General features: G+C 46.7%; 1 protein-coding gene across 3 annotated transcripts in view; it reads right to left on the bottom strand.

Moving 5' to 3' along the window:
- KIF13B (kinesin family member 13B) overlaps positions 1 to 16,072 on the bottom strand; it is a 206,348-nt gene that overhangs the window by 144,577 nt on the left and 45,699 nt on the right. For all 3 annotated transcript variants that reach the window (XM_066594892.1, XM_066594888.1, XM_066594894.1), the window contains exons 3-5: positions 8,207 to 8,219; positions 3,030 to 3,090; positions 2,560 to 2,652 (exon numbers count right to left, since the gene is read on the bottom strand). In XM_066594892.1, the coding sequence (XP_066450989.1) occupies positions 2,560 to 2,652; positions 3,030 to 3,090; positions 8,207 to 8,219 (167 nt within the window). The remainder of the gene's footprint in view (positions 1 to 2,559; positions 2,653 to 3,029; positions 3,091 to 8,206; positions 8,220 to 16,072) is intronic.

Consider the following 16,072-nt stretch of genomic DNA (forward strand, 5'->3'; position numbering starts at 1 on the left):
TAGTAGTTATATTCTTGTACATAGGGGCAGTATTATAGTAGTTATATTCTTGTACATAGGGACAGTATAATGGTAGTTATATTCTTGTACATAGGAGGCAGTATTATAGTACTTCTATTCTTGTACATAGGATGCAGTATTATAGTAGTTATATTCTTGTACATAGGGGGCAGTATTATAGTAGTTGTATTCTTGTACATAGGAGGCAGTATTATAGGAGTTATATTCTTGTACATAGGGCGTAGTATTATAATAGTTATATTCTTGTACATAGGGGCAGTATTATAGTAGTTATATTCTTGTACATAGGAGCAGTATTATAGTAGTTATATTCTTGTACATAGGAGCAGTATTATAGTAGTTATATTCTTGTACATAGAGGGCAGTATTATAGTAGTTATATTCTTGTACATAGGGCGTAGTATTATAATAGTTATATTCTTGTACATAGGGGCAGTATTATAGTAGTTATATTCTTGTACATAGGAGCAGTATTATAGTAGTTATATTCTTGTACATAGGAGCAGTATTATAGTAGTTATATTCTTGTACATAGAGGGCAGTATTATAGTAGTTATATTCTTGTACATAGGAGCAGTATTATAGTAGTTATATTTTTGTACATAGGGGGCATATTATAGTAGTTATATTCTTGTACCGAGGAGGCAGTATTATAGTAGTTATATTCTTGTACATAGGGGGCAGTACTATAGTTATATTCTTGTACATAGGGGGTAGTATTATAGTAGTTTTATTCTTGTACATAGGAGGCAGTATTATAGTAGTTATATTCTTGTACATAGGGGGTAGTATTATAGTAGTTATATTCTTGTACATAGGAGGCAGTATTATAGTAGTTATATTCTTGTACATAGGGGCAGTATTATAGTAGTTATATTCTTGTACATAGGAGGCAGTATTATAGTAGTTGTATTTTTGTACATAGGAGGCAGTATTATAGTAGTTGTATTTTTGTACATAGGAGGCAGTATTATAGTAGTTGTATTCTTGTACGTAGGAGGCAGTATTATAGTAGTTGTATTCTTGTACATAGGGGGCAGTATTATAGTAGTTATATCCTTGTACATAGGAGCAGTATTATAGTAGTTATATTCGTGTACATAGAGGGCAGTAGAATAGTAGTTATATTCTTGTACATAGGGGGCAGTATTATAGTAGTTATATTCTTGTACATAGGAGGCAGTATTATAGTATTTATATTCTTGTACATAGGAGGCAGTATTATAGTAGTTATATTCTTGTACGGGGGGGCAGTATTATAGTAGTTATATTCTTGTACATAGGAGGCAGTATTATAGTAGTTATATTCTTGTACATAGGAGGCAGTATTATAGTAGTTATATTCTTGTACATAGGAGGCAGTATTATAGTAGTTATATTCTTGTACGGGGGGGGGCAGTATTATAGTAGTTATATTCTTGTAGATAGGGGGCAGTATTATAGTACTTATATTCACGTACATAGGGACAGCATTATAGTAGTTATATTCTTTTACATAGTAGTATTATAGTAGTTATATTCTTGTACAAGGAGGGCAGTATTATAGTAGTTATATTCTTGTACATAGGGAGCAGTATTATAGTAGTTGTATTCTTGTACATAGGAGGCAGTATTATAGTAGTTATATTCTTGTACATAGGAGGCAGTATTATAGTAGTTATATTCTTGTACATAGGAGGCAGTATTATAGTAGTTATATTCTTGTACATAGGAGGCAGTATTATAGTAGTTATATTCTTGTACATAGGAGGCAGTATTATAGTAGTTATATTCTTGTACATGGGAAGCAGTATTATAGTAGTTATATTCTTGTACATGGGAAGCAGTATTATAGTAGTTATATTCTTGTACATGGGAAGCAGTATTATAGTAGTTATATTCTTGTACATAGGAGGCAGTATTATAGTAGTTATATTCTTGTACATAGGGGGCAGTATTATAGTAGTTATATTCTTCTACATAGGGGGCAGTTTTATAGTAGTTATATTCTTGTACATAGGGGGCAGTATTATAGTAGTTATATTCTTGTACATAGGAGGCAGTATTATAGTATTTATATTCTTGTACATAGGAGGCAGTATTATAGTAGTTATATTCTTGTACGGGGGGGCAGTATTATAGTAGTTATATTCTTGTACATAGGAGGCAGTATTATAGTAGTTATATTCTTGTACATAGGAGGCAGTATTATAGTAGTTATATTCTTATACATAGGGAGCAGTATTATAGTATATATTCTGCTACATGTTATATTTGTCAAAATTCTATGTCTATGGCATCATACTTGCTCATGTGTGACTGCAGTTGTCCTTTAAAGCTCATATTCAACTGAACACCACCATCTATGGGAATGTCAGTTATGGCACTGTGGGGGGCATCAAGCCATCACTCATTTTAATAGATTTTTCCCAGGCAGCACTGTATGGCCTACATAAGACTCCTTACACCCATGTAGTACTCTCCCCAAGGAGGAACATTACAGTCCACCCTTCTCTGAACGGTTATCCTAAAAAACAAGCTATCATTAGTTACACTCACCGGTCTGACCGTAGGCAAAAATACAGGCGTTGTACCCCTCGAAGGCATTCTGGAGAATATTCTCACCAAGGCACTGAAAAACAACATCTTGTCCTACGGAAAAGACATCAAAACATTATATAGAAGAGAAACCCTTTACCCGAGCTGTGTGCAAAGTGTGGCAGTCAGGAGTCCTCAAACGTGTTTCACCCTTTTCCTAGAAACAGCACCACTTTTATACAAAGGCTGGGCCTGGTATTGCAACTCAGATCGAATCAAGCAAATTCATTTCTAGAGCCCCCCCACACACACGCACACGCAGCTGCTGCTAGACAATAAACATTTTTAATCTTCCCCAATTTCTTTATCATTTCCCTCAGTATACAGCTGTACACAATTTTTTCGTGCCATTTTCTAGAAAAATCCCTTATATGTCGAGTTACATCTATGCACCAACAACATCAGGAGTGCATCAAATCCCTCTATGTTACCTGCAAACTTCTCTGTGACGGACTCATCCATAGACCAGAAGCAGTGATCGTATGCGAAGACCTATGAAGGATAGAAAAACGGCGTTAAGAAGATTGACGCAACCAGACATAGGTTTATCGAAATACAAGCGGCCCCTCTCACGCTCACCGCACCAGACATTCCCCTGTGCCGGGAACAGAACTCTTCTGCACTCACTTCACCAAGTAACAGCAAACCCTACTGTGCCATACTCGCCAATTACCAGCAAATGCTCTTGCACCACGCATGAGGGCCCTGCCATACTCACTGAGCCAGGTACTAAAAAATGATCCTGGACTCACTGCACCAATATAAAAGTACTCTACTGCGCATGGTAAGCCAGGTAAAGATAGCTCTGCTACACGCATTACACCAGCAATCAAACAACTACATACTCACTGAGTCAGGCATAAATGGCTTTAGGGCAAGTAAAGTTTTTCACCTTCGCTGAGCCACGTACAAAGCTAACGGTTCCCCATCAATGTACCGTGGACGAGAAAAATCTTTCATACTCACTATACTGTCTGCCAAACAACTCATCTGTGCTCACTGAGCCAGGCATAAATAAATCTGTGCTCACTGCACCAGGCACAAACACTGTCAAATACAACAAAACTCTTGCGCTCATCGCACCAAGTACAAGCCAACTATCATCCACCTTACAATAGGGTGCTGTCGCACTCACTGAACCAGGTATAACAAATCTGTGCCCACTACACCAGCCACAATAAATTGTTTCTGTACTCACTATGCCAGACAGAATAGAGATGTTCTGTACTCAGTGCCTTACTGGGCTTCCTTCACCAAATACAAGGTAATGCTTTTACACTCACTGCACCAATTACAAGCAAATTGTTCTGCACTTCGTGTAACAAATACAAGAGCACTGTGCCATACTCACTGAGCCAGGCACAAATAGCTGCGCTCAATGCACTAAGCACCAACACTGCCAAGTGCCATATAAAGCTTCTGCGCTCACTGAGACTATATGCACTCACTGTGCCAAGTGCAAGCTAACTATTAACCACCGGTGGGGTACTAGACGGTGCTGCCACACTCACTGCACCAGGTTCAAGAAGAAGAAAAAAAAAAAAGACTGGGCCCACTACACCAGCCCCCCCCAAAAATAATTCTGCACTCACTGAGCCAAGCACAAGACTCTGTGCTTACTGCACCAGGCACAAACACTGCCGAATACAAGGACGCTTTTCTGCAATCGTTGAGACCATTTACACACTGCGCCAAGTACAAGCCGCCTATCCTCCATGAGTGCAGCAGGTGCTATCACACTCACTGCACCAGATGTGACAAAATCTGTACCCACTACACCAGGCACAAAAATGTGATTCTGCACTCACTGTGCCAGGCTCAATAGATATTCTGTGCTCTGTGTATTGCTGGGCTATCTGTGACAAATACAAGGCAATTGCTTTATACTCCGATTATGAGCAAAGTGAGAGTCCCGCCATACTTACTGAAACGGGTATAAAGCTACTTTTCTGCACAGTGTGCCAGGTAAAGACAGCTTTGCCACAATCACTGAGCCAGGTACTAGAAAGCAATCCTGCATTCACTGCACCAATTACTAACATACTCTCCTCCACACTCACTGAGCCAGGTACTAGGAAACAATCCAGCACTCACTGCACCAATTACTAACATACTCTCCTTCACACTCACTGAGCCAGGTACTAGAAAACGATCCTGCACTCACTGCACCAATTACTAACATACTCTCCTTCACACTCACTGAGCCAGGTACTAGAAAACGATCCTGCACTCACTGCACCAATTACTAACATACTCTCCTCCACACTCACTGAGCCAGGTACTAGGAAACAATCCTGCACTCACTGCACCAATTACTAACATACTCTCCTTCACACTCACTGAGCCCGGTACTAGGAAACAATCCAGCACTCACTGCACCAATTACTAACATACTCTCCTTCACACTCACTGAGCCAGGTACTAGGAAACAATGCTGCACTCACTACAATTACTAACACACTCTCCTCCACACTCACTGCGCCAGGTACTAGGAAACGATCCTGCACTCACTGCACCACTTACTTACACTCTCCTTCACACTCACTGAGCCAGGTACTAGGAAACGATCCTGCACTCACTGCACCCATTACTAACATACTCTTCTTCACACTCCCTGAGCCAGGCACTAGGAAACGATACTGCACTCACTGCACCACTTACTGAGCCAGGTACTAGAAAACGATCCTGCACTCACTGCACCAATTACTAACATACTCTCCTTCACACTCACTGAGCCCGGTACTAGAAAGCAATGCTGCACTCACTGCACCAATTACTAACATACTCTCCTCCACACTCACTGAGCCAGGTACTAGAAAGCGATCCTGTACTCACTGCACCACTTACTTACACTCTCCTTCACACTCCCTGAGACAGGTACTAGAAAACGATCCTGCACTCACTGCACCAATTACTAACATACTCTCCTTCACACTCACTGAGCCCGGTACTAGAAAACGATCCTGCACTCACTGCACCGATTACTAACAAACTCTCCTTCACACTTACTGAGCCAGGTACTAGAAAATGATCCTGCACTCATTGCACCAATTACTAACATACTCTCCTTCACACTCACTGAGCCAGGTACTAGAAAGCGATCCTGTACTCACTGCACCACTTACTTACACTCTCCTTCACACTCCCTGAGACAGGTACTAGAAAACGATCCTGCACTCACTGCACCAATTACTAACATACTCTCCTTCACACTCACTGAGCCCGGTACTAGAAAACGATCCTGCACTCACTGCACCACTTACTTACACTCTCCTTCACACTCACTGAGACAGGTACTAGAAGACGATCCTGCACTCACTGCACCAATTACTAACATACTCTCCTTCACACTCACTGAGCCAGGTACTAGAAGACGATCCTGCACTCACTGCACCAATTACTAACATACTCTCCTTCACACTCACTGAGCCAGGTACTAGAAAACGATCCTGCACTCACTGCACCAATTACTAACATACTCTCCTTCACACTCACTGAGCCAGGTACTAGAAAACGATCCTGCACTCACTGCACCAATTACTAACATACTCTCCTTCACACTCACTGAGCCAGGTACTAGAAAACGATCCTGCACTCACTGCACCAATTACTAACATACTCTCCTTCACACTCACTGAGCCAGGTACTAGAAAACGATCCTGCACTCACTGCACCAATTACTAACATACTCTCCTTCACACTCACTGAGCCCGGTACTAGGAAACAATCCAGCACTCACTGCACCACTTACTAACATACTCTCCTTCACACTCACTGAGCCAGGTACTAGGAAACAATCCAGCACTCACTGCACCAATTACTAACATACTCTCCTTCACACTCACTGAGCCAGGTACTAGGAAACAATCCAGCACTCACTGCACCAATTACTAACATACTCTCCTTCACACTCACTGAGCCAGGTACTAGAAAACGATCCTGCACTCACTGCACCAATTACTAACATACTCTCCTTCACACTCACTGAGCCCGGTACTAGGAAACAATCCAGCACTCACTGCACCACTTACTAACATACTCTCCTTCACACTCACTGAGCCAGGTACTAGGAAACAATGCTGCACTCACTACAATTACTAACACACTCTCCTCCACACTCACTGCGCCAGGTACTAGGAAATGATCCTGCACTCACTGCACCACTTACTTACACTCTCCTTCACACTCACCGAGCCAGGTACTAGGAAACGATCCTGCACTCACTGCACCCATTACTAACATACTCTTCTTCACACTCCCTGAGCCAGGCACTAGGAAACGATACTGCACTCACTGCACCACTTACTGAGCCAGGTACTAGAAAACGATCCTGCACTCACTGCACCAATTACTAACATACTCTCCTTCACACTCACTGAGCCCGGTACTAGAAAGCAATGCTGCACTCACTGCACCAATTACTAACATACTCTCCTTCACACTCACTGAGCCCGGTACTAGAAAACGATCCTGCACTCACTGCACCAATTACTAACAAACTCTCCTTCACACTTACTGAGCCAGGTACTAGAAAACGATCCGGCACTCACTGCACCAATTACTAACATACTCTCCTTCACACTCACTGAGCCAGGTACTAGAAAGCGATCCTGTACTCACTGCACCACTTACTTACACTCTCCTTCACACTCCCTGAGACAGGTACTAGAAAACGATCCTGCACTCACTGCACCAATTACTAACATACTCTCCTTCACACTCACTGAGCCCGGTACTAGAAAACGATCCTGCACTCACTGCACCACTTACTAACATACTCTCCTTCACACTCACTGAACCAGGTACTAGGAAACGATCCTGCACTCACTGCACCAATTACTAACATACTCTCCTTCACACTTACTGAGCCAGGTACTAGAAAACGATCCTGCACTCACTGCACCAATTACTAACATACTCTCCTTCACACTCACTGAGCCAGGTACTAGAAAGCGATCCTGTACTCACTGCACCACTTACTTACACTCTCCTTCACACTCCCTGAGACAGGTACTAGAAAACGATCCTGCACTCACTGCACCAATTACTAACATACTCTCCTTCACACTCACTGCGCCAGGTACTAGAAGACGATCCTGCACTCACTGCACCACTTACTTACACTCTCCTTCACACTTACTGAGCCAGGTACTAGAAAACGATCCTGTACTCACTGCACCAATTACTTACACTCTCCTTCACACTCACTGAGCCCAGTACTAGAAAACGATCCTGCACTCACTGCACCACTTACTTACACTCTCCTTCACACTCACTGAGACAGGTACTAGAAGACGATCCTGCACTCACTGCACCAATTACTAACATACTCTCCTTCACACTCACTGCACCAGGCACAAACATTGCAAGTACACTAAGTCTGGCACTCGGCAGTGGGAACGGGTTACAGATACTCATTACTGCACTTTTCCTTTCGGCAGGACATATTTTCCTGACATCACTTCTGCCTGCAGCCAGGGAGGACCCCGGGGCCCAACTGACAGGAAGTGTTGTCTGTGGCCGGCCAGAGAGCAGCATCTATGCATCATCATACTCCCAGCCTCACACAGCTGTCCGGCCGCCCCGCGCACGCTAGCACTTCACTTACTTTTGGCTGGCTCCTGGGAGAGTCGTGGAATCCGAGGGAACACAGAAGGGAAAAAGCAGAGAGAGGAAGCCGTTAGTAAATGTTCCCGGGCCGATCACACGGGCAATACAGTATATACACAGCGGGTATGCGGCACAGAGGCCTGCCCCCGCGGCTACTGACACACTACAACCCTCAGCATGCCCTGACGGAAGCACACTGCCACGCCGCACAGCTGCGGTCGTCATCATCATCATCATCATCCACAAATCTTGCGGCCCGTTCACATCCGTTTAGATCTCCGTCAGGGAGGGGCGTCTGTCGCTCTGTTCCGTTTCACAGAAATTGATTAAAACAGAAATAAACGGAATACAGTTTTTTCCCACTGAGTTCAACTGGTCTTCAAAAAAAACCAAAAAAAACCGGACCGCTGCGAGTGATATATACCTCCCCGCTGCAGACGGCATTATTTTCTCAGCTAAAAAACGAAAGCATGAAAGGAAACAAAAAAACTTGTTTTTATGAAAACTCAGTGAAATCAATAGGGGGAAAAAACGGATCCGTTTAACTGCATCATGAATGCCGTAAACATAAAACTCACCCAAAATGGTGCAATTGGTTTATCCCCCCCCCCCCATTTTCCCCAACGTAGGTCTCCCTCACACAGGCGTTTGCAAAAATGCTGTGTTTTTCAAAGCTGCGTTTACGGTGTTTTCAGCAGCGCTGAGGTGCCTTTTCTCAGGAAGCTGGATGCCAGAACTGTGTGGGGAGGCCTTATACTCCCGTGACAGGGGCCGTCCGGGTCCCTCCCGCTGTTCTCCGGTGTCCCTGCTGGCTTCTGGGCACTTATCATCGCCGACAGAGCATTTCTTGATGATAGCGGGGCTTGAAGAGCCCACCTACAGCAGGGGATTGCTCCGATTGGCTGAGCCAACGTTCGATGAACCAATCAGAGCAATCTCTTGCTGGAGGCGGGGTCATCGAACCCTTTTATCATCAAGAGATGCTTAGTCAGCGATGACAAGTGCCCAGAAGAATGCAGGGACGCCGGAGCACAGCAGGAGGGACCCGGACGGCTCCTGCTAGGGGAGTATTGCTTATATTTCAAGCCCCACCCCCGAAATTCAGGGTAGCAACCTGCATTTAACGCTGCCAAAAACGTGGTACCATGTCGCGTCGTATTTTCAGCAGCGCTGAAACCGCTGCCTATTCATTTCAATGGGCAACGCACGGCTGAAAATGGCCAATACCAGCTCTCGCTGTGCCCACTGATTTTGGGGCAATAATTAAAGGAACCACCAGTTTAATGGTTATACCAGTGATGTGTGTGATCTGAGACCACCAGTGATTCCTGGGGTCTGTAGAGGGATCAGTGCCCCACATACTAGCTGTTGCCTCTATGGTGTGCAGTCTGTACCCATAGTGCCCACTGTCCATGCCCTTCATACCCGCCGCTGCTTGTATTGTGGCTGCACTTCCTCTTGTAGCGGCAGGTGAACGATCACTTCCATTAATTGTTCCGTAATTACAAAGGAAATGACGCAGCGGCCATTCTTCCTATGGGAGATATGGATGGGAGGTTAACCCTATGTGTCCTGCACTGCTCCCGGGGATGAAGCAGAACAGAAAGGGGTGATATAAGGAACTCGCCACAAAGCTGGTGCAAAAAAGGTTGTCACTTAAAGGGACATAAGGCTTTGATGCTGTATTGGTCATCTGAAGAGGGGATCTAACTCTGGTCGGGTCCCCCCCACCTCCCCAACTCTGGCCGTCCCATTTAAAATCCCTGTAAACGGCCACCTCCATTTGATTTCTGCTCCCATCTTACTGGGGACAGCGCTACATAAGATAATCGCCTACAATACAATCCCAGTTTCGGTTTGCAGCCACCTGTCATATTAATTCCCTCTCCTGCAAAGAAGTCTCTTCCAGCAAGCGTCTAGACAGCAGGGAGGATCTGGCTGCACACAGTACAAGCCCGTCAGACCTGTAGGACACGAATGACTGCAACCTACACTGCGGCCGAGGCAAATCCTGCAGGCAGCGCTCAAACACTTCTCGGCAATTGGGAGAAATGCCCAGCAGAACTCCTAGTAGTGAAGTATGTGTCCCCCACAGGGCAGACTCTACAGGACTGATGGGAGATGTCCAGCATGCAAGAGGACAACTCAGAACAAGCATCAGCTGTGGGCATGGAGCTGGCGAAGAAGTACAGCTTCCAGAGCAGGGCGGCCGTCACCATCCATGTCCTACAATGTAGGGTGGATAGGAGGGGCTGGGGGCTGTTTACGGGGCTCAGCTGCCTCCCTGGGGCTGTCCTCTTCTGTAAATTACTTATGGATTAGTCCCCCTAATACAGGGGTACTTAACTAGTCCTCTTACGTGGGGCTGCTGCCAGGTGAGGGTCTGGCACACCCAGGTAATTAGGGATTAGCATTCTGTGTACATCACAGTACGGCGACGTCATTACTCTTCCTTCTTCTGCACTATGTTCTGGGGCCAGCACCTCACTTCCCACCACGTGGCTGAGGGGGACGGGTCTTTGCAGCATGAGTTGAGGCACATAAAGCTTTTTGAACACTTATGAGCCAAAATCCGAGTTCTAAACAGTGATAGTGATTACAGTGCAGTTACCACCAGGGATTACAGGCGACATCCTTTCTGATTGGTCATGTCGGCTTTTGCTTTACGTCTCTGTCTGGGCCCAGACCACCACAACCACGACAACCAGCTAAAACTAATCTTTACTGACTCTTCCCAACCTGCCGCTACCCCCAGTGCCCCTCTCAGTAATTCCACCATAGTAAATAGTGATCCTGTGTGGCCCCTCAAAGATAGCCCTACCTCCCCCTGGGGCCCTTTTTAGTTATGCTGACCCGTTGTGGTCCTTAGTTATAGTGACACCCTGTGGCCCATTTGTCTCCCTACCACTTACTCCTCCATCAGTCCCATGTAAAATCCACAACCATTCTCCCAACAATTCCTCCATCGTGTAGTCCCATGCAAAGAAATATTAGTCTTCTAGGTTCAACCCCAACATGCAGTCCCATGTAAACCTCACACGCTCACTCCCATCATCTCTACCTTCAAGCCCCTCAACATACAGTCCCACGTAAAACATCTTATCCTCTCTGCTGCCCCATCCAATATACAGTCCCATGTAAACTGCTCTCTCCCTTTCTTTCACCAGTACACATATATATATATATAGATAGGCTGCCCCCCTCCCAGGATCTCTGAGAGTCCAGTCCTGTGAGTGTGATCACTGGCAGCAGCGCCCTCTCTTGGTCTGGAGAGCTGGCAGACTAGGTCCACGTTGAGTACCTCTGCCCTAAGGTGCCTATTGCTCCCTTTACAATGTGCCAACAACGCGCCCATAGCTTTACACAGATCAAGACAGACAGTTATAACCCTCCCACACTTCCCGATCTCCTGGTAAGAGTGTCAGTCCTCACTGCAGTTACGGCATTCTATTCATAAACCATGAAGCCTCCCACATAGGGTAGATCTGCGGTGAAGGAGCGTCTTCTTGTTACATTAGATAAGTTACAGCTGGACCTCTGGACCTCTAGGATGGTGTTTTCTGTAACTTTAGCAGTGATTAGGGCGACGCTTTGTATCGTGCTGCGGGTTTGATGCTTCATTATCTTTAGGTCTTCCTGCATCTGTGAGGCGTCTGGGATTTAGTATGATACATGTCACAGATCCACCAAATCCAAGAGGGGGGCATATTTTAAAGGATTTGGAGCGTTAAACCTCATACTTAACGCTGAGCCACCAGAATCCAGATTGTCCTGCATATGGCGCACGCGGGAAATAATAAAGACCTGCATCTAGCTCCTCCTTGCTTGCTTATAGATGTAGCAGAGTTGAATTTGTTACGGTTTTCCTTCATGAGAATTTAATGCAGAAGCTCAAACCATGGGGGACAAAATCAGCACTGCTACACCTCTCTGAATCCACCCCCGCTACACCTGGATACCCTGCGCCTGCTACACCTCCCTGAATCCACCCCTGCTACACCTCTCTGAATCCACCCCCACTAAACTTGGATACCCTGTGCCTGCTACACCTCCCTAAATCAACCCCCGCTACACCTGGATACCCTGTGCCTGCTACACCTCCCTGAATCCACCCCCGCTACAACTGGATACCCTGCGCCTGCTACATCTCCCTAAATCAACCCATGCTACACCTCCCTGAATCCACCCCCGCTACAACTGGATACCCTGCGCCTGCTACACCTCCCTGAATCCACCCCCGCTACAACTGGATACCCTGCGCCTGCTACACCTCCCTGAATCCACCCCTGCTACAACTGGATACCCTGCGCCTGCTACACCTCCCTGAATCCACCCCTGCTACACCTGGATACCCTGCGCCTGCTACACCTCCCTGAATCCACCCCTGCTACACCTGGATACCCTGCGCCTGCTACACCTCCCTGAATCGACCCCTGCTACACCTGGATACCCTGCGCCTGCTACACCTCCCTAAATCCACCCCCGCTACACCTGGATACCCTGCGCCTGCTACACCTCCCTAAATCCACCCCCGCTACACCTGGATACCCTACGCCTGCTACACCTCTCTAATCCGACCTCTACTGCATCCACTCCTGCTACAGGGGCGAGGGACGAGAACATTATTCTCCCACTATATAAGGCACTTGTCAGGCCCCACATGGAATACTGCACACAGTTCTGGTCAGCGGAGCTCAGGAAAGATGTTACAGTACTGGAGGGAGTCCAAAGAAGAGCGACTAAACTGATACATGGAATGAAGGGACTGGAATACCCAGAGAGGCACCAAAACTGGGATTATTTACCCTGGAAAAAAGACGGCTAAGGGGTGATCAAATAACTATGTATAAATACATTAGGGGACAATACAAGGATCTCTCCCAGGATCTGTTTATACCCAGGGCTGCGACGGTAACAAGAGGGCATCCGCTACGTCTAGAAGAAAGCAGGTTTCATTGCCAACACAGAAAAGGGTTCTTTACTGTAAGAGCAGTTAGACTGTGGAACTCTCTGCCTGAGGACGTGGTGATGGCAAAATCCATAGAGGAGTTTAAGAGGGACTAGATGTCTTTCTAGAGTGGAAGGATATTACAGGATATAAATCTTAGGTTAATTGTTAATCCGGGTATACAGGCAGGTAGGAACTATTAGGGGTTGATCCAGGGATTAGTCTGATTGCCATTAGGGAGTCCGGAAGGAATTTTCCCCCAAAAAGGCTAATTGGCTCCTGCCTTTTGGTTTTTTTTGTCTTCCTCTGGATCAACAACATAGGAGGATAAACAGGCTGAACTACATGGACATTGTCTTCATTCAGCCTTACATACAATGTTACCTATCTAATCCCACTTCTACTGCATCCACTCCTGCTACACCCATCTAATCCCAATTCTACTGGATCCACGTCTGCTACACTTATCTAATCCCACTTCTACTGGATCCACTCCTGCTACACCTCTCTAATCCCACTTCTACTGGGTCCACTCCTGCTACACCTCTCTAATCCCACTTCTACTGGGTCCACTCCTGCTACACCTCTCTAATCCCACTTCTACTGGGTCCACTCCTGCTACACCTCTCTAATCCCACTTCTACTGGGTCCACTCCTGCTACACCTCTCTAATCCCACTTCTACTGGGTCCACTCCTGCTACACCTCTCTAATCCCACTTCTACTGGGTCCACTCCTGCTACACCTCTCTAATCCCACTTCTACTGGGTCCACTCCTGCTACACCTCTCTAATCCCACTTCTACTGCATCCGCTCCTGCTACACCTCTCCAATCCCACCTTTAGTGCATCCGCTCCTGCTATACCTCACTAATCCCACTTCTACTGCATCCACTCCTGCTACACCTCTCCAATCCCACCTCTACTGCATCCACTCCTGCTACACCTCTACTGCATCGGCTCCTGCTACACCTCTCTAATCCCACTTCTACTGCATCCGCTCCTGCTATACCTCTCTAATCCCACTTCTACTGCATCCACTCCTGCTACACCTCTCCAATCCCACCTCTACTGCATCCACTCCTGCTACACCTCTCCAATCCCACTTCTACTGCATCTGCTCCTGCTACATCTCTCCAATCCCACCTCTACTGCATCGGCTCCTGCTACACCTCTCCAATCCCACCACTACTGCATCGGCTCCTGCTACACCTCTCCAATACCACCTCTACTGCATCGGCTCCTGCTACACCTCTCCAATCCCACGTCTACTGCATCTGCTCCTGCTACACCTCTCCAATCCCACCTCTACTGCATCTGCTCCTGCTACACCTCTCTAATCCCACTTCTACTGCATCCGCTCCTGCTATACCTCACTAATCCCACTTCTACTGCATCCACTCCTGCTACACCTCTCCAATCCCACCTCTACTGCATCCACTCCTGCTACACCTCTCCAATCCCACTTCTACTGCATCTGCTCCTGCTACACCTCTCCAATCCCACCTCTACTGCATCGGCTCCTGCTACACCTCTCCAATCCCACCTCTACTGCATCCGCTCCTGCTACAGCTCTCCAATCCCACCTCTACTGCATCCGCTCCTGCTACACCTCTCCAATCCCACTTCTACTGCATCCGCTCCTGCTACACCTCTCCAATCCCACGTCTACTGTATCCGCTCCTGCTACACCTCTCCAATCCCACCTCTACTGCATCTGCTCCTGCTACACCTCTCCAATCCCACCTCTAATGCATCTGCTCCTGCTACACCTCTCCAATCCCACCTCTACTGCATCTGCTCCTGCTACACCTCTCTAATCCCACTTCTACTGCATCCGCTCCTGCTATACCTATCTAATGCCACTTCTACTGCATCCGCTCCTGATATACCTATCTAATACCACTTCTACTACATCAGCTCCGGCTACACCTATCTAATCCCACTTCTACTGCATCCGCTCCTGCTTTACCTATCTAATCCCACCTCTACTGCATCAGCTCCTGCTACACCTCTCCAATCCCACCTCTACTGCATCCGCTCCTGCTACACCTCTCCAATCCCACCTTTACTGCATCCGCTCCTGTTACACCTCTCCAATACCACCTTTACTGCATCCGCTACTGCTACACCTCTCCAATCCCACCTTTACTGCATCCGCTCCTGCTACACCTCACTAATCCCACTTCTACTGCATCCATTCTGCTACACCTATCTAATCCCACTTCTACTGCATCCATCCTGCTATAGGTTTTCCAATCCCACCTCTACTGCATCCGCTTCTGCTACACCTATCTAATCCCACATCATCTGACCCACCCCCGGCTACACCTGGCCCACACGGCCCTACCTAATTAATCTCACTTTTTCTCCACCTGGCCCACCTCGCCCCAGCTACACATTTTCAATCCCACTTCTGTAGCACTTCGCTACCCCAATCCAATACAACCTGGCCAACCCCACCCTAACTATCTAATTGCACATCTCTTGCATCTGGCTAAACCTGCTCCCGCTAAACCCACCCATTTTCCCTTTTGGTGCACCTGGCCCATCATGCCCCACTAATCCAATCCCAGTGCTACTTCATCTGGTCAACACCACCCCTGCTTCACCTATCTAATGGCACTTCTGCAGCACCTGGAGTCCACTCCACAAGCCCCTTTCCCCGACGCCACCTGGCCATACCACCCTAGCTATTCAATCCCACTCTTGCTCAATCTGGCCCAGTCCGCCCTAGCTACACCTATCCAATCCCACTTCTGCAGCATCTGGGCAACCCCACATCTACTACATCTATCCAATCCCACTTCTAGTCTACCTAGGATATGCAGGCCAGCTCCACTTACCCAAACCCATTTCTACTGAACCTGGGCAACCTCGCACCAACTAACCAATCGCACTTATGCTGCACCAGACTA

Source organism: Eleutherodactylus coqui, chromosome 1 (genome assembly GCF_035609145.1).
Source record: "Eleutherodactylus coqui strain aEleCoq1 chromosome 1, aEleCoq1.hap1, whole genome shotgun sequence".
Lineage (NCBI taxonomy): Eukaryota > Metazoa > Chordata > Amphibia > Anura > Eleutherodactylidae > Eleutherodactylus > Eleutherodactylus coqui.